Raw genomic sequence first — 24,176 nt, 5'->3', positions numbered from 1 at the left:
AAAGATGGTAAGTTTTGATTGGAGTGGCCTCTAAGCTCTTCAAATAACTAGAAGGAAAAAAGTTGATGGGGGTATCTTTCAACTTTGATAGCTCAGGGTCCCCATGCTGGACCATAAGAAAGGCTGAGCGCCAAAGAATGGTGGCCTTTGAACTATGGTGCTGGAGAAGACTCCTGCGAGTCACTTGGACTGCAAGGCGATCAAACCGGTCAGTCCTAGAGGAGATCAAACCTGACTGTTCTTTAGAAGGCCAGATCCTGAAGTTGAAACTCAAATCCTTTGGCCACCTAATGAGAAGGAAGGACTCATGAGAAGAGCCTAATGCTGGGAAAGATTGAGGGCAAGAGAAGAAGGGGACGACAGAGAATGAGGTGGCTGGATGGAGTCACTGAAGCAGTAGGCGTGAGCTTAAATAGACTCCAGAAGATGGTAGAGGACAGGAAGGCCTGGAGGAACGTTGACCATGGGGTTGTGATGGGTCAGACACGACTTCACAGCTAACAACAACAACAACAACAAAGCCAGTCATTTACCTTTTGCAAGAGTGCAGCCAGGGGAGAAGTTCTAACCTTCAAGTCCTCTGGCTTGAGGCTTGTCCACCCAGCCAGCCTGGCCTGCAGAATAGGGAGCAGGGCCGTATCCAGGTGAGCTTGGGCTTCCTACAGTAGTCCACTGTCGGAAGCCCAACCTTTGGCATGGCATGGCTTTGTCTAGCCAAGTTGCCTTGTTCAGGGAGGTAATCCAGCCTGCTGAAGGAACAGAAGGGGAGTCCTTTGTGTGGCCAACCAACATCTTTGCTTGCATTCCAGGTCATCAGGAGGCACAATGTGGAGGAGAAACTGCTGTGCCTGGTGAGACATCGTGCTGGCCATCACTGCCAGAATGCTGTCATAATCATCTTGATCTTGGCTTGGGAGGGAATCCCTCGGACCCTGGGGGACACGCTCTACCAGGAGCTCACTGACACACTCACAAAATTTGGAAACGCTACCACTCGGCGATGTGGGCTAAATGATGAGTAAGTTTGTCTGGCTCTTTCCTAAGATTTGAGATTATATTATGATGCAGTTGCATTATCAACAATTAGTGATTGGTTTAATTTAATAGATGAAAGAATATTGAATATTGAGGGGTACGACCTATTGTATGGATGGCATGCATGTCTAATTTATGACAGAAAGGTGGACAATGTCTTTAAGGCTCATATTTTAAGGAATGCTTTGTTGCGTGTTTGGAAAAGTACCAATATATATTAAATAATAAAATACCTATATGGGCAATACCCAGACATGCAATAGGAAATATAAATGTGGAGCAGAAACAAGATGTGATTACTTATAAAGAACTTCTTAGTATGGAAGGGAATATTTTGAAACTGAAACCTTTAAATGTTTTAAAGCAGGGGTGTCAAACTCAATTTCATTGAGGGCCGCATCAGCATTGCGGTTGCCCTCAGGGGGCCGGGTGGGTATGGCCAGGGTGGGCGTGGCCTACTGGGTGGGCGTGGCCAGGGTGCGTGTGGCCTACTGGGTGGGCATGGCCAGCTCTACATCATTCGCATCAAGGGTGCCTATGGGGGCCTGGGCAGGAGTGGGACAGATCTGAGGGTCAAGGCAGTGGGGGCCGTTCCCTCACTGTTACCAGGATGGCTTCGTGGGCCGCATGAAACCACTTTGCGGGCCGGATCCGGCCCCCGGGCCTTGTGTTTGACATGTCTGTTTTAAAGGAAGAAAAGATAGTACAGACTTAGTACAATTACAAGCTAGATGGAAAGAAGATCAGAAAATTGGTATAATAAAAGTTGATGAAAATTTGATAAAGCAAATTAGAGATCAAAGTCAATCGCATATAAAAAGGTTATATAATGCTCTTATAGAGACTGATTCAGAATCGGAGTTAGTTAAAGATTGTATGATAAAATGGGCTCAGAATATTCAAGAGCCCATATTGATGGATACTTGGGAAAAAATTTGGGTTAGAAATGTAAAATTTACACAAGCACAAAACCTAAGAGAGAATTTTTATAAGATGTTTTATAGATGGCATTTAGATCCTAAAAAGTTAGCATCTATGTATTCAAATCAACCACCTAAGTGTTGGAGATGTGGTAGTGAAGAGGCAACTTATTATCATATATGGTGGACATGTAAACATGTTAAAGCCTTTTGGATAAAAATATGGTGGATTTTTCAGAAAGTTTTTAAGAAAAAAATAAGATTTACTCCGCAGCTATTCTTATTGGGGATTATTTCGGATTGTACTGTTATAGAAACTAAATTAATGTTACACTTAATAATGGCAGCCAGACTGTTGGTGGCGCAACACTGGAAGAAAGAAGATTTACCTACAATAGATCAATGGATACTTAAAGTAATGGACGTAGCTGAAATGGCAAAAGTTTCAGCATATTTGAAAGAACAGTCACAAGAAAAATATATTTTGGAATGGAAAAGATGGATTGATTATATTCAAAACAAATATGGGACTAAAAAGTTTCAAATAGCATATGAATAATTTTTAACAATTATAGAAGTGTTATTATAATTACTTTAGTTTTGTTATAAGGGAGTTAAAGGGTGGAAGGTTTGTTAACATAATAGATATTTAGCATATGTTTGCATAAGATTGCTATATGTAATACCCTGTATTCTGCTTTGGGAAGTCTGGAGGGGGGAAGCGGGGAGGGTTGATGGGGAGGGGGGGTTATTATTAAAATTTTGTAAAACTTTTCAATAAAAAAGGAATAAAACCAGCAAAGGAAAAAAATATATTCATAATAAATAGACAATTGGCAGGTGAGATATAAACCACCCCCCTCCCTAATCATTGGCAGTAATGCCTTACAAAATACAAAATCAAAGTAATTCACAACAGACACTCTGAGCCGTGTCCTTAGGGTCTTGTAAAAGACCATTTTCTGATTTCTTCCTGGATGTCACCAAGTGCCATGCTTCTCCTCTTCTGGATAGGATGGGATGGATAAAGGTGCTTCCACAAATAACTTGGTCCCATGCCAGGGAAAGCCTTATGGATAACTATAAACTACAGGTACCAACACTTTGAATTGGATCTGGAACCAGGGCAGCTTGAGAGCAGAAGTGCATACATTATGAGGTGCCCGTTGCTACTTGCACCGCTAGATTTCCTAATAAATGCAGCTTCTGGATGGTCTTCAAGGGTAGTCCACATAGAAGTGCATTGCAATAGTCCATTTGGACTCTGAATTAACTGTAATTAAGACATGCATGACTACACACAGAGCCTCCCAATCTCAGAATGGATGCATGTTGGTGGGTGAAGCAAAGCTGTGTAAAGGCTCTCCTGGTCAAAATTGCCAGCTAGCCCTTGAATAGGACACCTTCCCTATTGTTCAAGGCTTCTGTTGGGGTCTGTGCAACCTTATCAGAACAACATAAAGGTAAAGGTAAAGGTTCCCCCACACATGCGTGCTAGTCGTTTCTGACTCTAGGGGCCGGTGTTCATCTCCGTTTCAAAGCTGAAGAGCCAGCGCTTGTCCGAGGACGTCTCCGTGGTCATGTGGCCGGCATGACTAGACACCAAAGGCGCACGGAACACTGTTACCTTCCCACCGTAGTGGTCCCTATTTTTCTACTTGCCTTTTTACGTGCTTCCGAACTGCTAGGTTGGCAGAAGCTGGGACGAGTAACAGGCGCTCACTCTGTTATGTGGCACTCGGGATTCGACCCGCCAAACTGCCGACCTGATCGACAAGCTCAGCGTCCTAACCCACTGAGCCACCGCATCCCTATAACATAAAGGTAGTCCTCACTTAACTTTCCTAATTGGGACTGGACATATATAGAATCCCCCTAACTGACTTGCTCAAACAGAAAAAGCTGCTTGCATAAGCAGCAAAATGTTTCAAACAAAAGAGAAAAGTTCAGTTGCCGTGATTCAACTTCCAGATTTCCAAATTTAGCTGGATGATTGAGAATCTTCATTGACTGTGGGCAAGACTTCTCCCACACCTCAACAGCAACTCTCCCTGGAAGAAGAAAACTAGTGTGACCTAGTGCCACTCATTCCTGACCCTGAAGCCAGGATATCGTGATATCATAAGGATATCATGATTATTAGTACCCAAAGGTTTATTATGAGCACTACCTGTATTGTGTCAATTGCATTTGCTTAGGAAACTGCTGATGATGCTGTGCTCTTGGTTCTCTGGTCTTCTGTCTGGGGTGGGCAGCCTAGGACTCCTTTGTACAGACTTGATAGCCTATGATTCCCCCCTCCCTTTGGATTCATTGCAGCCGAACCTGTGCATGTCAAGGCAAGGATCCCAACACCTGTGGTGCTTCCTTCTCCTTTGGCTGCTCTTGGAGCATGTATTTCAACGGGTGCAAATATGCACGGAGCAAAACACCCAGGAAATTCAGATTACAGGGAGACAATCCCAAGGAGGTTAGTGTCCTGGTCATTCTTGTTCTAGAGGGATTTATTGGAACCTCCCAGTTTAACAGATGGAAGAGTAACAGGGAAGGGTGATGGTTTTGAGGAGGGGCTTTCCCTCCAGGTAGGAGGGAAATACCGCAGACTGGTTTCTTGCTTTCCCAAGAATCAATAATCGTACAAATAATCATACTTTTATTGATTAGTTCAAAGATGTTTACTTGGAAGGAAGAACCACGTACATCGGATTTTCTCCCAAGGTTTCAGCCTGAGTCATGGAAGAAACTTACATGTTCAGACAAAAAGAAACCACATTATCTAATGCTATGTAAGGCTGCAGAATGTACTTTTTAAAGACTGTATTCTCAGCTCATCCATCCTGTGGCAATGTTTGGGCAGAGGTTTCTCCTAGAGTGAACTGCTTTGAAAACCCCATTTTCCTACCCATAAAGGTACCTTTGGGAAGAAGTTGGGGCAAACTGCATTTTATATATAATAGGAAATAATGAGGGATTGACTCATTATTTAAAAAAGAAGCTCTCTTTTTAAAAAGATTTGCATTTTTACAAAGGACTCAAGGTAGAGAACATATGTAATACTCCTCCCTCCTCTTATTTTTCCCACAACAACCCCTGTGAGAGTGACCGGCCTAAAGTCACCCAGCTGATTTTCATGCCTAAAATGGGCTTGTTACTCACTGTCTCTTGGTTTCTAGCCTGGTGCCCCAACCGCTAGACCAGACTGCCTGAGAAAGGACTAATAAGTTCAGAGAAGGAAAGGAGCCTTAATCAGTTGTTTTGACTTCCAAGTTCATGGGAATCCTGCTGGGTGTAGAAACAGTTATATGCAGAGCTCATAGTTGTGCAACACATACCTCGAATCGCGGGTTGGGAAGATGTGATTATGTTCACGTTCATTTGCTCTGCCTGAAGAAAGAAAGCGCCTTGCTCTGAGGAAAGGCAGTTGCTTTGCAGAAAAACTGTTCAAGTTCAGTTCCTGCAGCAGACTTATTTCCAAAGGAACTTGGGGTAGAGAGAGGCAGAACTTCTAGGAGTTGCTAGTGACAGCACCAGGCTCACTGGAAATACTAAGGAGCTAATCTTGACCATCTCTCCTTCCAGGAAGAAGTTCTCAGAAGAAGCTTCCAGGATTTAGCTACAGAGGTTGCACCACTGTATAAGAGACTGGCACCCCAGGCTTATCAAAACCAGGTGCCTTGATAACTTTTCCATGCTTTGATTGGGGCCCTCATAAGCATCTACCTAAGCAAAGGTCTGTCTACAAGTCACGTGACTTAGGAAAAGGGTTGCAGTCCCCAAATCTTGCAGGAAGAGCTCCATCACAGAGTTTGCTTTTTCACGTGGAAGATGAGTTGCTCTTCCCTTTTGCTACAGTGGGGCAAAACTGCTCTCTTTGGCTTTTGTGAAATGCAGTACCTCTTTGTATAAAAAAACCAGGAGAACATACATTTGGCCTCAGTTTTCTGTTTACCAGTTTGTTGTTTTCTTGTAAGAAAGCTGCTTTGCAACAAGTTGGAAGAGCTCTTTCTTGCAAGTAAGTCTGACTGCTTCTTGCATGGGTCCAGCTGCTCAGAGAGTCTCGCTTGCTTGAAAAGAGAATAAAAGCGAGGTTGTTCCTGATCCACTTGCCTATATGGGTTGGGTTTGCATATTGTACTTAGCCATGATGCAGTTTGTGCTTGTGACTGATGACTCCTGCCATTGTGGTAGGCGTGACCCGGTCCATATCTCTAAGCTGCCCTTCCTCGTGAATTTGCCATCTGCCCTTGATGATAGGAAGAAAATCTTCCGCTGCTCAGTTAGGGCCATTATAAAATGAAGTCTTGGCATTATCAAGAGACCAGATTACAGGCCTCCCAGATGACATGAAGTTTGACCCAAAACTACAATTCTCACAGCACTGGGGGCAACTGGTTGAGGGAACAGGTAGTCAGACCCAGCTGCTTTATCTTTTTTTCACATTGGGGCCATAATGATGCAATAACACAAACTGCTTTTCTTCCCTTTGGATTAGGTTGCAAATGAGGATGTAGCAATCGATTGCCGACTGGGGCTGAAAGAGGGGCGGCCTTTTTCTGGAGTGACAGCATGCATGGATTTCTGTGCTCATGCACACAAGGACCAGCACAACCTATACAATGGGTGCACGGTGGTAAGGGGTGCTTTCATTTGTCTTCAGTTCTGCCTGTGAAATATTCCAGAAGGGCCAAAATCTTGTTAGACTGTCACAGCCTTAAAGATCGAAAAACAGTGAAAGCTTTCGTAAACTCCTTCTTCTCCTTCCAGTTCAAGCCTTTGAAATACAGTATTTGATAACCTATCTATGGATACTTCTGCCATAATTACTCTCTGCTGCTATTTTCCAGTAAGAAATATAAATTTTCCCCTTTGCATTTGAAAAACCACTTCAGTCCGTGTAGTCAGAATTTATTTAAACAAAAAAAGAAAAGTGGCTTTATGCCACAAGGCTCAACTGGTGTTCTGTGTGGTCAAGTAGAAAGAAAATCCTCAGAGAGTTTTGGAAAATGCCATTAAACCAAATATGGTAAGAGTGTAGACACAGCTTGAATTAATTTCAAATGTTGGTAGTATTAGGCTAAAGCAGGGGTAGGCAACCTCGGCTCTTTTATGACTCATGGACTTCAACTCCCAGAATTCCTGAGTCAGCATAGCTGGCTAAAGGAATCCTTCTGAGAGTGAAAGAGAGGGAACTTGGCAACTGAACTGAGATCAATCGCCATCACCCTGTGTTCTCTGGCGGGAAGCTGAACTGGGGCAATGCTAAATATGGCCCATGGTCACTTTGGCACATGTCACACAATATAAGGAGGAGGTTTGTGGCGTCTCCCAGGATTCTGAACGTTAGTCATGTTGATTTGGAAAGTGAGAGCTGAAATGCAGCTGAAGGCACCGAGATTACAGATGATGAGGTGTCACTACATTTGTAGTTCTTTTGCTACAAGGGACGAACAAGATTACAATTCTCTAAAGTTCATAACATGCAAGTTGATATGGTAAGAGCCATTTATCTGTCCAAAAAGGCTAGGGTAGACCCAACTGACAGCAGAATTGCAAGTCACAGAAATGTTAATCAGTTAGAGAAGCCTTTTAGATATGGAGAGATCTCTAGGAAGAATTAAAGATTTTGTTTTCCAGGTCACCTGCCATCCTATTCGCTGTCATATTTACCTCCTCCACGACCCATTTAAAGTGTGGTGCTCGTAATTCCCAAGTGTGATCTAAACAGAACTGAGTACAAGGGAACAATTATTGCACTTCTTGTGATTTGGATTAAATGCTTCTGTCGGTGCAACCCACAAGTTTGCTAGATGGTTTTAGCTGCTGTATCAAATAGCTTGCTTATATTCAAAGAGCCTCTGCTGAATATATTCTCATCAGTTGTGTCACCCAGCTGGGGTTCCCCAGTTCAGAACAACTGTTTTTTTTTCCTACCCAGACATTTCGGTTTGTCTCCCTCTGAAAATAAAATGATTTCCATTGGATCTGCAGTTATAAAAGTTTTAAAATCTGCTGCAAGGAGGAGTTCATATTGATGCCGTCATCAGAGAAAATGTTCCTTCCTTTCAACTTCAGTGACCGCAATAATATTCCACTCATTAGTTTCTCCCATGAGGCCAGTTTTGTTGCACACCATCAGTTTGTAGTAGAGATCTCTGGTTTCAGGCGAAAAGAAGCTATTTGCTGAACAGCCACAATTAGCATTTTCACTCTCAAGAGGATTGTCGCTCGTCCCTTTGGCCAGGATATTTTATTTATTTATTTATTTATTTATTTATTTAGATTTATATACCGCCCTTTTCCCAAGGGACCCAGGGCGGTTTACAGGGCAAATTAAAACAGTGCAATGTACAAATTAAAATAAAATAAATAGCCCCCAAAGAGTTTAAAATTTAAAACCTTAAAACCCCTCAGTCCAGGCCGGCTAACTCAAATAGGATATGAGAAGGGCCAGCATTCTGCAGGCAATGGGGAGGCTTCTGCTGCCCTGCTGTGACCCCCCCCCAAAGAATCCTATTCAGTCTCGGCTCCCCTTGCCACCCACCCCACCCCCCTTTTTGATCAAGTGGTCCACCAGGAGTGATTGGGAGGAAAGCAGCTGGGGTTCATCCTTCTTTTTCTGGGATCTGCAGGTTTTTCAGACTTCGTGGCTGCAGGAAAGAAGCCCCGTTCAAGAGAGTCTCGGGCAAATATCCGTTTTTTTCTTCCTTCCTCTCAGCGATCTTTATGCAGTTTGCTTCTTCTCCTTTTCCCACGCGAGCGCACTCTTGGTTTGAGTCAGTGGAAAGGTAGGCAAACGAGAAGGAAACCTTCTGCCCCAAACAGAGACCAAAACGCTGTTTTTTTCCATTTGCAGTAGGGGTAGGATTCCAGCAGTGCCAAGTGGAGGGAGCCCAGATCGCTGGAGGAAGAGAAGCCCTTTCCCTGTTTCTTCCTAGCCCAGGGGTAGGCAACCTCGGCTCTTTTATGACTCATGGACTTCAACTCCCAGAATTCCTGAGCCAGCTATGCTGACTCAGGAATTCTGGGAGTTGAAGTCCATGAGTCATAAAAGAGCCGAGGTTTGCCTATCCCTGTCCTAGCCGTTTCTTTGTAGAAATCTGCCTGTAAGCAGAGGCACCTCCAGGAGTTTTCATTCCCCCCAGCAGGACGTGGCTGATGTGCATTAATGGTGCTTGGATGTGTGGGTGCATGCCTATGAGAAGCAACTCCTGCAACTCTCTCCAGTCCAGAATGTGACTGTCAGGCTTTTTTTTTTGTTTTTGACTATGCAGAGGAGCTTTTTAGATCAGCCCTCTCCAGCTGGATGCTTTCCACACCTCACAGCTGCACCTTCCCTACTGCTCCGGCCAAAATGATTGCCATAATGCTGGCTGGACATGACAAGTAGGAGCTGAGGCCAGGCCACGAAAAGGCTCGGAGAGGCTGCTGATGTGCTGTTTTTGCATGTTGGAACTTCATGCATGGGTGACTGTGTAGCTTGTCTTTCCAGGTGTGCACCTTGACAAAAGAAGACAATCGCACCCCTGGGAAAATTCCCGAGGACGAGCAACTGCATGTTCTTCCCTTGTACAAAATGTCCACCACAGATGAGTTTGGCAGTGAGGAGAATCAAGCTGCAAAAATGGGCACCGGGGCCATTCAGGTCCTCACTGCCTTCCCCAGAGAGGTGAGAAAGCTTCCTGAACCAGCCAAGTCCTGCAGGCAGAGGCAGCTGGAAGCCCGGAAAGCAGCTGCTGAAAAAAAGAAAATGCAGAAAGAGAAACTGATTACACCTGAGAAAATCAAGCAGGACATCCTTGAGCTCCCAACACTCCAACAGAATCCAGGTAAGGTCAGCGTAGGCCGTGTAATGGCCGGTCTTTGTAGCCGCAGAAGAAAGCCTGGTCCCAGGTCTGCTGGAGGTCAGGCTGCCCAGGGGGTCAAAGCAGAGCCCTAGCAATAGAGCACCCTCAGCCAAGGATCTCATCCCAACACTTGGAATGGCCCGAGCCAAGGCTTCTGTTCCCGTAGCTCTTGCTTTCCACACCGGTATGGCGGGTGGTGCTCAGATTTGTTTGGGTGACTGGCTTAGTAAGGAACGGTAGCCTATTCCCTGTCACTCCCATGGCATTCTTCCCAGCCATTTGTTATTTTTTAGCTTCCTAGTGGCTATATTCCTGCATCTGAAGAAGGTAGGGTGGTCAAATGGAAGGAGACTACTCAGAACTGGCCTCAGATTTTGCAGTCTCTTGCTGCTCCTACTGCATGAAGAAGAAGCAATTTAAGAGAGCCGTGACAACCCCCCTCCCTTTTTTTAACACTTGATCCTGATTCAGTTAACTTACGGAGATACTCTTCCTACCTTTTGCTTTATACAATCTTGTTATCCACTATGGCAGCTCTGGGTGCTTGTGTAGAAACATGACCTGTCATCAAGAATTCCAGAATGCTCTTCATGTTTTTGCTGGAATCTTGCAGAGTTTTTGAACAATCACTTGTATAATGTGAGGACCTGTTCTACAACAGGGTTCCCAAGACATTGCAGTCTAGATGGTTTTATGCACTTCATTCTGCTTCAGCTTTTGCAGTTGATATCAGATGATGGCAAGCAAAGTAATTGGGCTCCATCACCTTAGTCATTTTTGTTCTGTTCTAATTCCTCCAAGGGCATATCAGGTTATTAATCACCAGGAACAGCCTAGACAAACAGTAAATTATTACCTCATCTCCTTCTCCATGTATTGTCATATCAATTCTGTGAAATAGGTGAGGTTGACAGAGAGCAAAAAGCCTCACGGTTTTTAATAATTTAAAAGATGCTCCCAGAATTCCTCAGCCAAGTCCACGGCCCAGATTCAGTGCTTGTGCTAAGGAAGCCAGTGACTCTGCAAATTCACATCGGTTCCTTTTGTGCATCTGCAGATACAGCTTTGAAAAGTGGATTCCCCCAGCCATCCATCAAATCTTCCATCAAGGTGGAACCTCAGAGTCATTATAATACATTGAAGTACAATGGGAATGCAGTGGTGGAGAGCTACTCGGTGCTTGGCAATTGCAGACCCTCTGACCCATACAGCATGAACAGCGTTTACTCTTATCATTCATACTATGCACAACCTAATCTGCCTTCCATGAATGGGTTGCATTCAAAGTTCTCTCTTCCATCTTTCGGGTATTACGGATTTTCCAGCAACCATATGTTCCACTCCCAATTTTTGAATTACAGTGAGAACAAGAATGCACCCTGGATAAGCAGCCCCTACGAGAAGAAGCCTGACGTCCAAAACTTACAAAATAATTTGAGCCATGCTTACAGAAATACTGAACTATTGGATGACATAACACCCGCTGTACGGAGCAAAAATCACCATCAGCGCACCTATGAGAAAGCCAGCAAACATGCAGGCAAGACCCCAGCTGTTCCCCAGAGATGTCACTCAGTTCCTGCAGAAGCCTTGTCATTTGCACAAAATACAAACTCTTTTAGCAACCGAACAATCAAGCAAGAACCAATTGATTCCTTGACACACACAGAGTCCCTTTCTCGATCACCTGCTCTCAATGGCCTAAATCCAAACCTGAGCCCATCTGATCTATCCAGGTTATCTCAGAACGGTGGTCCAGAGCAACAATGGAGCCCTTATAAAATCAACCGAAATCAGTCCCAACCTGAGAGAAATAGTAATGCCGAAAGCTTGTGGAACGTGTTTACGCCAAATGACAGTGTCAGCATGCTTAATGCAAGAACCCAGAGTAAATCAGAATTGTTTGGTTCCCATTCAAATGTTAGCAGGTTATCACAATCCCACCTTATGGAGAAGCAGTGGAATTTGTTTCCAGGGGAGGGGCAGAATCTGTCACCTAGCCCTGATATGCTAGGGAAATCATGGAGCCCTTGCAAAGTTGATGAAAGCCCATCCCTGTTTTCTGCCAGTTCAGACCTTCAGGAGAAACCTTGGGGTCTTGGGCAATTGAACTTCGGTTCCATCAAGGGAAGCTCCAGACTTCAAGATGAATTTTGGCATGCTAGTAAAGTAGAGGAGAGGAGAACTCCGACACCAAACACAGGTCTACAGAGCAGATCATGGACTTCCTTTGCCTCATTGCCCTCTACAACCTCAAGTGTTTGTGCAGAGAAGCCCCCGTGTGCTTCCTTGAAAGAAGAAGGAAGTACATCATTGCTGGGGGCTGAAAGACACTGGGATTCCTTTAGTTTGGATGACAGCATGGAAGAAACACCCGAGAAGAACATCAAGGAGGAAGAGGATGATGAAGAAGAGGAAGAGGTCTGGTCAGACAGTGAACACAACTTTTTGGATGAAAACATTGGTGGGGTGGCAGTAGCTCCAGCCCACGGCTCCATCCTCATTGAGTGTGCAAGGCGAGAGCTGCATGCCACCACCCCACTGAAGAAACCGAACCGATGTCACCCCACACGCATCTCTCTGGTCTTCTACCAGCATAAGAACTTGAACCAGCCCAATCACGGACTTGCCCTTTGGGAAGCAAAAATGAAACAGCTGGCAGAAAGGGCAAGGGCAAGGCAAGAGGAGGCAGCGAGGCTCGGTCTTCAGCAGGACATCAAAAACCTTGGCAAGAAGCGGAAGTGGGGAGGCAACTTGGCCATTGAGCCCCAACATAAGGAGAAGAAAGACTTGGTCCCAAAGAGGCAGGCCTTGGCCATTCCCACCAACTCGGCGGTCACTGTATCCTCTTACGCTTACACCAAGGTAACAGGACCGTACAACCGCTGGATATGAGAAGATGACAGCTCTCCAGGGGCCACGTTACCTCAATGCTGGCAGCACTGAAATGCAGTGCTGGTCTGTGGTGCTTTTTCCTTTGGAGAGAAACAGAATATCAAGCCAAGTGTAAAGTTTCTGTACTTTCACTTGGGAGTTGAGTAAAAGAAACTTATTGCTGTCAACCTTTTTCAGTAATCTAGTATTTATATCTTTGCATTTTAAATCTGTACATCACAATAATGGCAAAAGAAATTTATAGTGTCCTTTTACAAAGGATGGCTTTTTAATTCCATGTCCAATACTTAATGTATATTGGATTTTTTTAACTGCAGTTATTACAACTCTGAAGCAGATTACGTGATTAACAAAAAAGACAACACCCCACCATAAATCAGGTACAAATTTGCACCTGTTGGGGCTGATAAATATCTTCCCTTGGAGACCACCCAGAAACATGAATTTCCAATTCAGTCAAAGGACTCTTTGAATAGGGTTCAGTGGTTGAGGCATGGTGGTTTCTTACTGATTCAGTAGGCCCCAAGTGGCTGGGAAGATACGGGAAGAAGGCGTGTGCCGTTCCAGATAAGCAACCATTTCCTGCTCAGTTGTCGGAACAGTGTTTAAAACTGTTCAACTGACGTTGCCTTCTCTGCTTCAGATCTTGGTAAGATGAGCTGGACCCTCACTAGTCTTCTACCAGATCCTGAACAGTAGCATAAATAGTGAACTTGAGCAGAGAAAAAGAAGGAAAACGGAGGACTATGAGATCTACCAGCAGATACATTTTGCTTTTGTAAATTTCAAGGCATGTTTTATCTCTATTATCAGGTAAAAAAAGAAAAAGATAGCGATTTACACCACAAGCAGTAGTTTTACTGCTCCATTTTAAATCATTTATTCAGTGAGTCCAGTTTAATTTGGAGAGGAAAAAAAGTTTTTAAAATGAAGTTCTGACAGAGAAGGGAAAAAAGGAAATGGAAGTGATAGGCAAGAAAAATCAAGGGAAAGCAAACTTAGGTAAAATAACCTTTGGCATCTTGATTTCTTGCTCTTTATTCTATGAGATGAATGAAACTACATAGTAAGGACATAAGATTTCTTTTTTCCTTTTGTTAGCAGTGCTATTTAACTTAACTTTTAAGTTTGCAGTACTGTACTATATAACCATGCTAATTTCCTTGGGTGGGAAACTAGTTATGCTTACAATAATAGCGACAAGCAACGCTAATAATAAAATGGCAGCTTAAACTACTGTATCTTTAAGAAACCACTCCACAATACCTTTAGTGAGCAAATAGACAACCTCTTTCTTTATCATCTCTGGTGCAGTTGGATTAAAAGGGGGAATTCGTATTGTATTTTCCAGTGGTGCAGGCTTACCAAATTAAAATAGTTCCCCTTGCAAATAGTTATCCTAAAAATATAAACAAACCTATTGCAAGATTTATTTTACTTTGCCACCTTTGAGAGGGAGGGAGAAGTAAATGTATGTGGTAACTAATTCAGTACGACATAGCTTTGAAAATGTTGAATCCAGTGTTTAAAATTGATCTGTCCTTCTTAGTCTTCTCTTAATAAGATGCCTGATCCATAGAGGTGGCTACAGATCTCTGGAGCTAGACATTCCCTGGCCCAAAGCGATGGTGGGAGAGCCTCCTTCCTCAATTAGAATGGAATTCAGTTCAGTCTAGTTTCATCATTTTGCCTAAATGACATAAAAACAGCTTTGGGCATTTCATTTGTTTTGTATTAGTTATTGATCATAATGATAGAAGTATAAATGTTTTGAACTGCCTGTCATGATTAAGTGGATCTTTGTATGGTTTTTCTTCAAATCATTTGAATTTCACCCTTTACTAGGAAAGTTCTGAGCTAAAACGTGAAGAGCTATTTTGGTTTTTCAATGCTCCCACCAAAACTGTGTGGAACATATCCATTGAACTCCATGGGAATTGGAGATGGGAGCTCTCAGTCTTGAAGGTGGCACCTTCAGAACATTTCCACACCTTCTTTTGTGCCATCTTCAGATTGGGTGGTGGCAACTCTTATGATAACTTTAAGAATCCTTGCCACCTTTTACTACGGGTCTTTCTGTAGAAAAATGGAGATCTCACTCCTTCACCAGAGTAGATCCCCACTGGCTTTAATAAGCCAACACGAGTGGTTTCTCAGTGGTGTAGAAGGCAGAAGAATCAAACCTATTCAAGATCACCTTCTGAACTTAACCGGTGCCTTTTGAGAAAAGATGGCTTGCAGATCCAACTCTGTACATAGCATTTGTTTACTAGGAAACTTTCTCAGTCCTTGCGCCTGACAACAGGAGCATGGGATCACTGTAGAGCATCCTGCGTGTTTTATGTGGTTCTGATTTTAAACTGTAAATAGCAAAAAAAAATTTTTTTTAAAAAAAGCACTTTCACCAAGATTTAAAAGAAAGAGATACCCAGTAACTTGAAGAACAGTATGTTTTAAAACAGATTATTGCGGGAGAAATGTAAATAGAAACAAAATATTTAACAAGCTTTTCCGTCCTTAATTTCTTTTGTTTACTGTATTCTGTAAAATTGCTTATATTTTGCAAGGAGAATCAATGAATTATAATTGATTTTGTATGCATACCTATGAGCATATCATAGCTGTTAGGAATTATTCCAAGGCAGATTTATAGGAAATTTTCTGAGTGTCATAGGATTATATTGACACCAGCCACTAATTTTCCATTGGTGTCAATCAGCCAGGTTTCAGGGCATCTGCACTAGAGGCTCAATTAAACCCAAAGTAAAAAATGTTGGTTAATCATTCTTTCTGAATTGTATCACTTTGGAGTGCAGGTGCAAGAACTGCAATTTAAGAGCCGCTTTGTTTTCAATTAAGGTGATTGGCAGAAGGGGAAGTATTGATAAGGGGTAGCTTTCAAGCAGAGGAAATGGACTGACCCTTGCAGTCCGTAATGGTTCCATCTAGGAGGCCCATCTGAACAACCAGTCATGAGACACAGTTTCTTTGCCTTGTTAGGCCAACTTCATGCCTGCCTGTCGTTGATAGTTGTGAGGTGGATCTATTAACTAGAAAAGAATCTCTTCCACCCCAATATTTTGTATGTTTAAGCTTCTGTAAATTCCTTGCCTTAGTGTCTCATTTGGTAAATGTTGCTGGGGTGACCTGAAAGCTTCACTTAGATTATTTTAGAGAACAAGAATTTGTAAAAAAAATATATGGAAAAGAAGGGGCTCCAATACATCTGATTTGTTGAAATCATGTTAGTTATACCAACTTCTGTCCTTGGAAGTGTTCAGCCTTGAGGTTATAATTTTCTGAGCTGGAAATGCTGTCCATTGGATCTTCTGCAAAAGGAAGGTTCCATGTTCTGAGTGTTCAAAAACCAGGAACTCCCTGGGGGTCAAGAGATGTTGAGTTAGTAGTTCCCTATTTGGTCCAGATCAGTTTATACAGAGAAAAAGAGAAATGCTAATGCAAGGATTGGCTCCTCAGTTTGTTTTATTTTCACTAATAATCAAAAGGACCAAATTATGTTCTTCTTCAAACTGGTGCAAGTCCAAAGCAAGTTAAACTGGAATCACTAGTTTTTACTGAAATAGCATACCTTTTATAGGCCTGAATGACTGTGGTACAAATATAAAGAAATCTGGTCATAAGTCAGTATTAAATCTATAGAATGTGAATGCCATCAAAATCTGGCATATTCATTAATTTACTGCAGTTCAAAATCACAAAGTAACATGTACAATACAAAATACAAATAACAAAATACCTAAAACGGAGTTACCATGGATTTCATGGTTAATTATACTTTTTCATATGCCTGATTTAACATAAAGATATTTTAAGTAAAAACAAGACTGATCCCAGATAAATTTATGTTTTTAATGCAAAATGCTAGCTGCAGTCTGAGGTTGTTTTCATGCTATATATAAAGTCTACCTCATATCTCAGTTGGAAAAAAAGTTTGCTTCAGAATTACATGTGAAAGATCTATGCACGGGATTCTCTGCTGTAGCTCTGTGGATAGAAGTTAGAAATTCTTTTCATCGGCTCTGTCATTTTCTCCTGGTTTGTACAATTCAGAAAATTGCATGACACAGTTTATTTGTATTTAGGAAGGGTAGGGGTAAATGGCATCTTAAGGCTCAAAGATGTCCCAGTGGGGTGCTGCTGTGTGCTTCAACATACACACACACACACACACACACACACACACACACACACCAGTCCTGAGATCTTAAAATAGTTTCTTGGGATGTCTAACTCAACTCACAATGAGATCTGTAGGGCTAACAATGCTATAAAATTCTTAAAGTAAGCTTGGTGAACATCTGCCAGTTGGCACTTGTGACTGAATATCCTAAGATGCAGGAAGTCAAGGTGCTAGGCACCACCCTGGTCATTGCATTGTCTTCTCTAAAAACATGAACAAATGCTCCAAGCATTGTCTTTTGAACTGATATGTCAAGCGTAGATGAATATTCATAAATCAACAGCAAAATAAATATAAAATTGAAATTTATTTGAGGAGATGTAATGATGGAAAGAGGTTATGAAGTGCCATCAAGCTTAACCCTGGTGCTATAGACAAAAACAATCCATAATCCCTGGAAAAATTCTTGAAATGTTGAATTGTGTTGCACTTGAAGACTTGGCTAGTTTTCATTGACTTCTCTAGGACATAGTCTCTGCTTTGGGCACTTGCATCTCTTTTGTCAAATTGGGAGTTGTTCGCGTCAGTCATTGTTTATGCACAAAACGTAGAAGGATCAGGTGGCAGATGAGCACTTGACATTCCTTTACCAGTTTTCCAGATGGACAAAAAGTGGCTGTTTGTCTGCAAAACTTGTTACAAACTTTTAATGGGTGTGTGTCTCCTTGTTGCTGCTCTGTGACAAGTAGGCAGCTAAGAAGCATCAAAAGAAGACATCGCAGCATATGCCTTTCTTGCTCAACATGCCCCCCCTTCCCCAGGTGCAGGGATTCCATTGCCCCCCTCTGAGTGGGGAAGGCTGACACTTGCCCAGGCTGAGCTCCTACTCAACTAAAGGCAAAAGGAACAAAAATATTCTGAGATAATACAGCTGATGGTGCATAATGCCAGAATGTGCTTTGTAGGCTCATTCAAAGGCATATTTTTAATCAACTGAAATCTTGTAATGAAAAGGTGCTACCTTGATGAGTTCTTTAAAAACAAGTTGCTTTTTAAGGTGAGGGAACAGATTCCATCTTGCTTAGGTGCTATTATCTAACCAGAGAAGTCTATAATTAACTAAAAACAGAAAGGTTGAGTATTTAAAATATTTGTAGTTTCTAAAACGTCTGTTCTGGATCTAAAATACACAACTGCATAATCTGATTTCATTTACATGTATGTAGATCCAGGACAGGTTTCTCTGGTTTGACAGCTCTGCACTCCTAGGGCTGGTTCTGAGAATGTAAAATTTGTATTTTTACAAAATTAACATCTCTGGAAAGGGCTTTTGGGATCAAGCCACAAATTGTTTGATACAAATGGGTAAATGAAAACCCATTTCTTTAAAATAAAGAAAATTAAGGTACTGCAAACTGTTCTCACAGTAACACTTGTGCCAATTTAGCAAGTGTGCATGGTGCAACAATCCATATTACTGTATATTGGTAACTATTATGCAAAACTATGGGTGCTTAATTGAAGTTTTGAGGTCACTCCAAGAGAACAGGTATTTGTAAAAGCAGTGCAGTTGTCATCTTACTTGGCTTGCTTGCTTGCTTTCATTGTTAACAGCAAACACTTTAGGGCTGTCACCCCAGTGCTGCTTGCCTTACCCAAGGAAATGTCCTTGTGGGACCGTATTTACACCTCAGTGTGAACATACGTATTGAGGTCAATATCAGTCAAGGGTCCAGCCTGTTAGCAGGCTAGGTTTGGGCAGGTGGTGTGAATGTGGATCTGATCATACAAGGTTGGCTAATCTTTAGTCTAATAAGTCAGCTTCAACCTGCTATTATGGCTTTGTGTATTTACTATTTGTAAGTAGATGTGTCTAAAACTTTTACAAAATACTATTTTGGTGCTATTTATTTTCCATTTCTTCAGTCTCTCTTTTTCACTTTTGTTCATAGAATTTGCTTAAAGTGTAGAGAACCAGGATTTTCTCATATAAGCTTGCTGTTATCACAATACATTCAAAATACCTCAGAAAACAGAGTATTGTGGCAACTTGTGATTCAGTTATAAATAATGGCATGGCTGCAAATATTAGAAATAAGGTTATGTATTTTATTAATTCAACATTGTACTTGACATCTTAGTAACTGTACCTTTGCATTCTATTCTTGGGCAATTTCTCACTTTCAATATTAATGAACTATCTTGAGGAATGAATATTCTAGAAGCATTTAAGAGCTGGTGCATTCTTGACAATATGCAGGGTCTTCCTGAAGTACCTCATAGCAGAATGTGACCAACATGAAAAAATAGTTTGAGAAGTAACATCTTTTAAAAAATATGATCAGTAATAAAATAGTTGTTTCAAGTGAAAATAAAAATTTGGCATAAAGTTCTATCTTTTTCTGCAAAAACATTTTTCTTATAAACGTTTTGGGGGCAGATTCAACAGGATCCTGGTTTTATTATCATGCACAAACAAAAAGATATGACATTTCAAAGCTACCATCTGGTGATTCTTGTGTGGCTGATTAGTAAAATGAAAGCAAGATCATGACAAAATTTAATCTTGATGTGCAAATGTTTGTTAGCAATGTATCCAATTGGATTAAAGCTTCAGTAAAAGATACCTTTAAATGATACCATTTTACACTTTTAATATCTGGAACATTGTTTTCAAAATGGCAAAATGTAGCTGTTACATTGAACAGCAAACTAATCTTATTGCTGTCCCTTTTAAAAGCAATGAGTGCACTGAGTTTTTGCATGCAGAAAGATTATTATTACATGATCAAAACAGTTTTTTTTAAAAAATTATTCTTTGTCTTCTTGCCCAAGCATAGTAAAGCAAATTGGCTATGTTTTCTTCTGCTCCAGTATCAGGGATTTATTGTTATTTTACAAACAATTTTTGGTTGCGTTTTCTCATTTTAGCTCTCGCTTTTGGAGATTTGCTCCCTGCTATTCAGTTTCTGGAAATATCTATTTAGCTGGCTTTTGGCATTTATTTTTCATTCATATCTGTCTTTTAAACAAATTTTACATCAGTCTTTTAAATGTTTTTTTTTTAATTTAAAGCAATGAGGAAAAGACCAGTTTAGATTTGGCAGACTAATTCAGTTTAGTTAACGGAAGGCTGTGACTACTCACGGTGTTTGATTTCTTGTCTTCTTGAATTCATATTGGGTAAACGAGACCTCCATCGGAGGCCACCTTGTGACCACACTTGAAGATTTCTTTGTTGATTTGACTGTGGCTACTTGAAATGAAGTTTTATCTGGGGTTGGTTGACAAACGGTAGATTTACAATGTCTCAAGGCAATAGGACTTGTGTATTAAACTGTAGATAACCTTAGTACAGTAAGTCTATGCTGATAATTTTATTTTGTATAATTTCCTTGCATTTTTTCTTTCATACTTTCTCCCCCCCCCCCCCATCAATGTCTTGGCAAATTTATTTCTAGGATGCAAAAAATGGCAAGTATGAAACTTTCTTTTTTTTAATTTGTATTTTATTATGTTACACAGCCAACTGGTTTGTGAAATGTATTATTCCGGATATCTTTAAACTATTGTGGGTGTTTTAATAAATTTTATATTTATTTTTTGCACTCAAATTCTGTGTGTTTTTCTCCCAGTCAACAAATACAGGGCTGTCCTGTTCTGGATATATGGCCCACAGATCTATCCTCTCATGCAATCCCATTCCATTTTCATTTTAGCTCTGTCTGTCATTTATTTTTCCTCAGAACTGAACAAGAAATGGCTTCCCCCCTCCTTCCCTTATCTTAATCCCCAGCCCTTTTTCTGTCAACAGTGTGGCTGAATTGGTAGCCACCACTCGCTCCATGGGGGCTCTGGCTGCATTGAGTCCCATCTTGGGTTCATCTTAGTATTTTAGACTCTACTCAACCCATCCCCTAAAAAAATCCAATCCTTTAAGAGTCTTTTTAAAAGCATATTGAATTTAAACACTGTAAATATATCCATTTACAAATCCAAGAGGAGCAAGATACTAAATGCAGTTGAATTTGATCAGGGCCTAGGACAGGTTATTTATGAGACTGTTTTCACCAACCGAAAGGCATATTGCAAGGGTGGTCTTCACTACTTATGTGCAAGCAAAATCATTTTGTGAAACAGTTCTGAATCAAGTACAGGCAACTGAGCTAATGGTTAGTCAGTCTGGGATGACACAGTGAGTTTATTTACTTTGCATGCTTGTGATTTGGTGTGCTCTGTGATCTCAACCAATTTTGATTTTCAGTAAGCCATAGTTAATCAAACCACGTGAATCGATTACTTATTTAGCTACTTCTAGCCTTGGCTAAAACAGAAACAAGAGCAGCCAATTCATCTTCTGAATCTAGCTAAAAAGCCCAGTTTATGGAGGTTCATGACACCCCAGGCTTCAGGACCTGTTTTATTGCCCAGTCCCGGCAACTGATGGACTTGGTTTCCTTTTAGAGAGGGCCTTTTTCTGAGGGTCTGGTGGGCAGTTTGGTTGAGGCCTTGGTCATGGCCTAGAGTAGGCAAGAGACTGTATTGTCCCTACATGGCCTCTCCTGGGGAGGCAATCCCAAGATACATCCTGATTTACTGAGGAGCTTCACAAAGTGAAGCGCAAGAAGAGACCAAAGGATCACAGCTGGAGGAAAATGAAAGGGGTGTATCTGTTTCAGCATGAGTAAGAAGCCCTATTAGGGATTACATCATGGGGATTACAGTGGTGAAATGTTTTTATTTTTCCACCTGCATCTGTCAGTAGCAGCCAGGCAAATCTGGTCCTCGGTGAACAGGCTGCAGAATCCATCATTGATATCATCGGTGACAAGCTTCAGTAGCATTTATTTAGGGTAGGGCATATAATACATGGACTAGCAATATATATTAACATTTCATCTAGATTAGTGAAACACAATAACAGCTAAATGTTAAAAAGACCTCTGTTCAAAAACCGATCTCTAGGGCTAGCCCAGGGGCAGGCAACCTCGGCTCTTTTATGACTCATGGACTTCAACTTCCAGAATTCCTGAGTCAGCTATGCTGACTCAGGAATTCTGGAAGTTGAAGTCCATGAGTCATAAAAGAGCCGAGGTTGTCTAGCCCTGGGCTAGGTCATCTAACCATTGAAGCACAGCATCGTTTGTGATAAAATCAGATGCCCTCAGCTTACAGCCCCTTGTGATGTGATCTACAGGCAACACAAACCAGAATAAAAAATTAAATCTTATATAGGATCCCTGCAGGCCACATATTTACTTAGAAAATCACACATTCATTCATTTAAGTTATTTATATGAAGATAAGATGTTAATACTTCAAGACATTAAATCAGATGGGAACTAGATATTACCAATACATAAAAACACATTATGAATGGCTTTGTTTTCAATATATACACGAATATCTCTGGTTCTGTATCTGTATCTCTCTTCCTGTCAACCCTCTGAGCCTCCTCCCAGCCTATCACCAAATTAATGCACAAGCCTCCTCCTCCCACCTATTACTTCCTGCAATGCTCCCCACATGCCATCTGTAGAAAAAGATGTGCAACCAAATATGAATTTTTGTATCACAATACAAGAATATGAGTAAATTGCAAATACATGTAATATGTGACATATTTAATTTGAAATATTTCTTAGTTAAAATACAGAAACTAGAAAGACTATTAGTATGTCACATACATGCTTGAAAGTTGTCCCTTCAGGTCATTTTGAACTCCTTGCAACTTAGAATAGAATAGGAATAGGAATAGAATCTGGAAGGGACCTTGGAGGTCTTCTAGTCCAGCCCCCTGCTCAAGCAGGAGAACCTAGACCATCTCAGACAGGTGAATGTCCAGTTTCCTCTTGAAAACTTCCAGTGATGGAGCGCCCATGACTTCTGGAGGCAAACTGTTCCACTGGTTGTCCTCACTGTTAGGAATGTTGCCTCCAATTCTGTATAATAATTTTATTAATTTAAAAATGGAATTTTTTATTCAATTATCATGATCCTTGTGCAACCTGAAATTCAACAAATTTATTAAACCTTTTTGGGGAGAGAAATAGGTTGCCTCCCTCAACCTTAAAGGAGGCTATGCCTCCTCGGGTAGACATTGCGGGACCCAATAATCATGAACGATTATCACCCAGTCTCCAAATGTCCCTTTCAGGCTTCAGCTCCAGAGGAACCTGGAGGGAATGGCTTTCGGAGAGTCCTTGACTTACAACCACAATTGGGACCAGACTTTCCAGGCTAAACAAGGCAGTCATTAAATGAGTCGTGCCCGATTTTACATCTTTTGCCATGGTGGTGAAGCAAACTGGCTTCTCCCACTGACTTTGTCAGAGGCCATCAGGGAAGGTCACAAAGACCAATCATGTGACCCCGAGACACTGCAACCACCGTGTGAAGCACCCAAATTTTGATGGTGTGACTGTGGGGATGCTGCAACTGTCATAAGTGTGATGACTAGTCATTAGTCAGTTTTTTCAGTGCCACAGTAACTTTGAATGGTAGCTTAACAAATGGTTGTAAGTCAAGGACTATCTGTATTTGAACTAGTTTTGGTCATGTTTCAGGCTGCAGACAGCCTTTGTCATATTAGTTGGACTTATGGAGAAGCAGGGATATATAGAGTTGGTGCATCCAGCCACATGCTCCCTGACTACCCAGTACCTTTTGATACCACTGACCCTTTTGGACTTGTTTCAGGGCTTGGGGTTAGGTCCGCATTTGTGGAGGGTAACAGGGTTTGACTTCTCTCCCCCTCTCTTTAAAATCTACATAAAAATGCTGGGTGGTATTACCTGCCAACCTGGGGTCAGATATTATCAATATACAGATGATACTCAGTTCTGTATTTCTAACCCTGGCTGGTTAAAAATAATGGATGGAAACTTATCAAGGAGAGATCAAACCTAGAATTAAGGAGAAATTTCCAACAGTGAGAACAAGAATTGCTTCCCTCCAAAAGTTGTGGGTGTTCCATCACTGGAGGTTTTTAAGAAGAGATTGGACAGCCATTTGCCTGGAATGGTATAGTTATTGTCTTTCATGTCCCAGTTACCTCTCAGTTGGTCCACAACGCGGCAGCATAGGCAGTGAAAGAGGCACCACATTATCCACATATCACATACGTGATTTCCAGATATCACATGGGAAGTGGGCACATTATTGCCTTCTCCAGTTGCAGGAGGATGATCTTGAGGCACCCCTTCCTTTGCAACACTATTCCTCGATGCCTGCCGGGCAGGAAGAATTGCTGCAAGCAAGCCCTTGGTCAAATCAAAGACATCTGAGTCTGGGTCAGAACTGTAATCTGAGAAAGCCTCTCAGACTAAACCTCTTCAGGAG

The 24,176-nt window shown here is 41.6% G+C and overlaps 1 protein-coding gene across 2 annotated transcripts in view; it reads left to right on the top strand.

Annotated features, from left to right (window-relative positions):
- TET3 (tet methylcytosine dioxygenase 3) overlaps nucleotides 1-20,443 on the top strand; it is a 91,948-nt gene extending 71,505 nt beyond the window's left edge. For both annotated transcript variants that reach the window (XM_081333956.1, XM_081333955.1), the window contains exons 5-10: nucleotides 810-1,018; nucleotides 4,275-4,425; nucleotides 5,535-5,624; nucleotides 6,448-6,585; nucleotides 9,445-9,781; nucleotides 10,857-20,443. In XM_081333956.1, coding sequence (XP_081190082.1) covers nucleotides 810-1,018; nucleotides 4,275-4,425; nucleotides 5,535-5,624; nucleotides 6,448-6,585; nucleotides 9,445-9,781; nucleotides 10,857-12,694 — 2,763 coding nt within the window. In that variant the 3' untranslated portion in view covers nucleotides 12,695-20,443. The remainder of the gene's footprint in view (nucleotides 1-809; nucleotides 1,019-4,274; nucleotides 4,426-5,534; nucleotides 5,625-6,447; nucleotides 6,586-9,444; nucleotides 9,782-10,856) is intronic.
- Nucleotides 20,444-24,176: the final 3,733 nt, after the last annotated feature.

The sequence above is a fragment of the Vipera berus genome, assembly GCF_964194415.1.
Source record: "Vipera berus genome assembly, chromosome: 8".
NCBI classification, from domain to species: Eukaryota; Metazoa; Chordata; class Lepidosauria; order Squamata; family Viperidae; genus Vipera; species Vipera berus.
The sequence above is the reverse complement of the archived record's forward strand: the minus strand, read 5'-3'. Positions and strand labels throughout refer to the sequence as shown.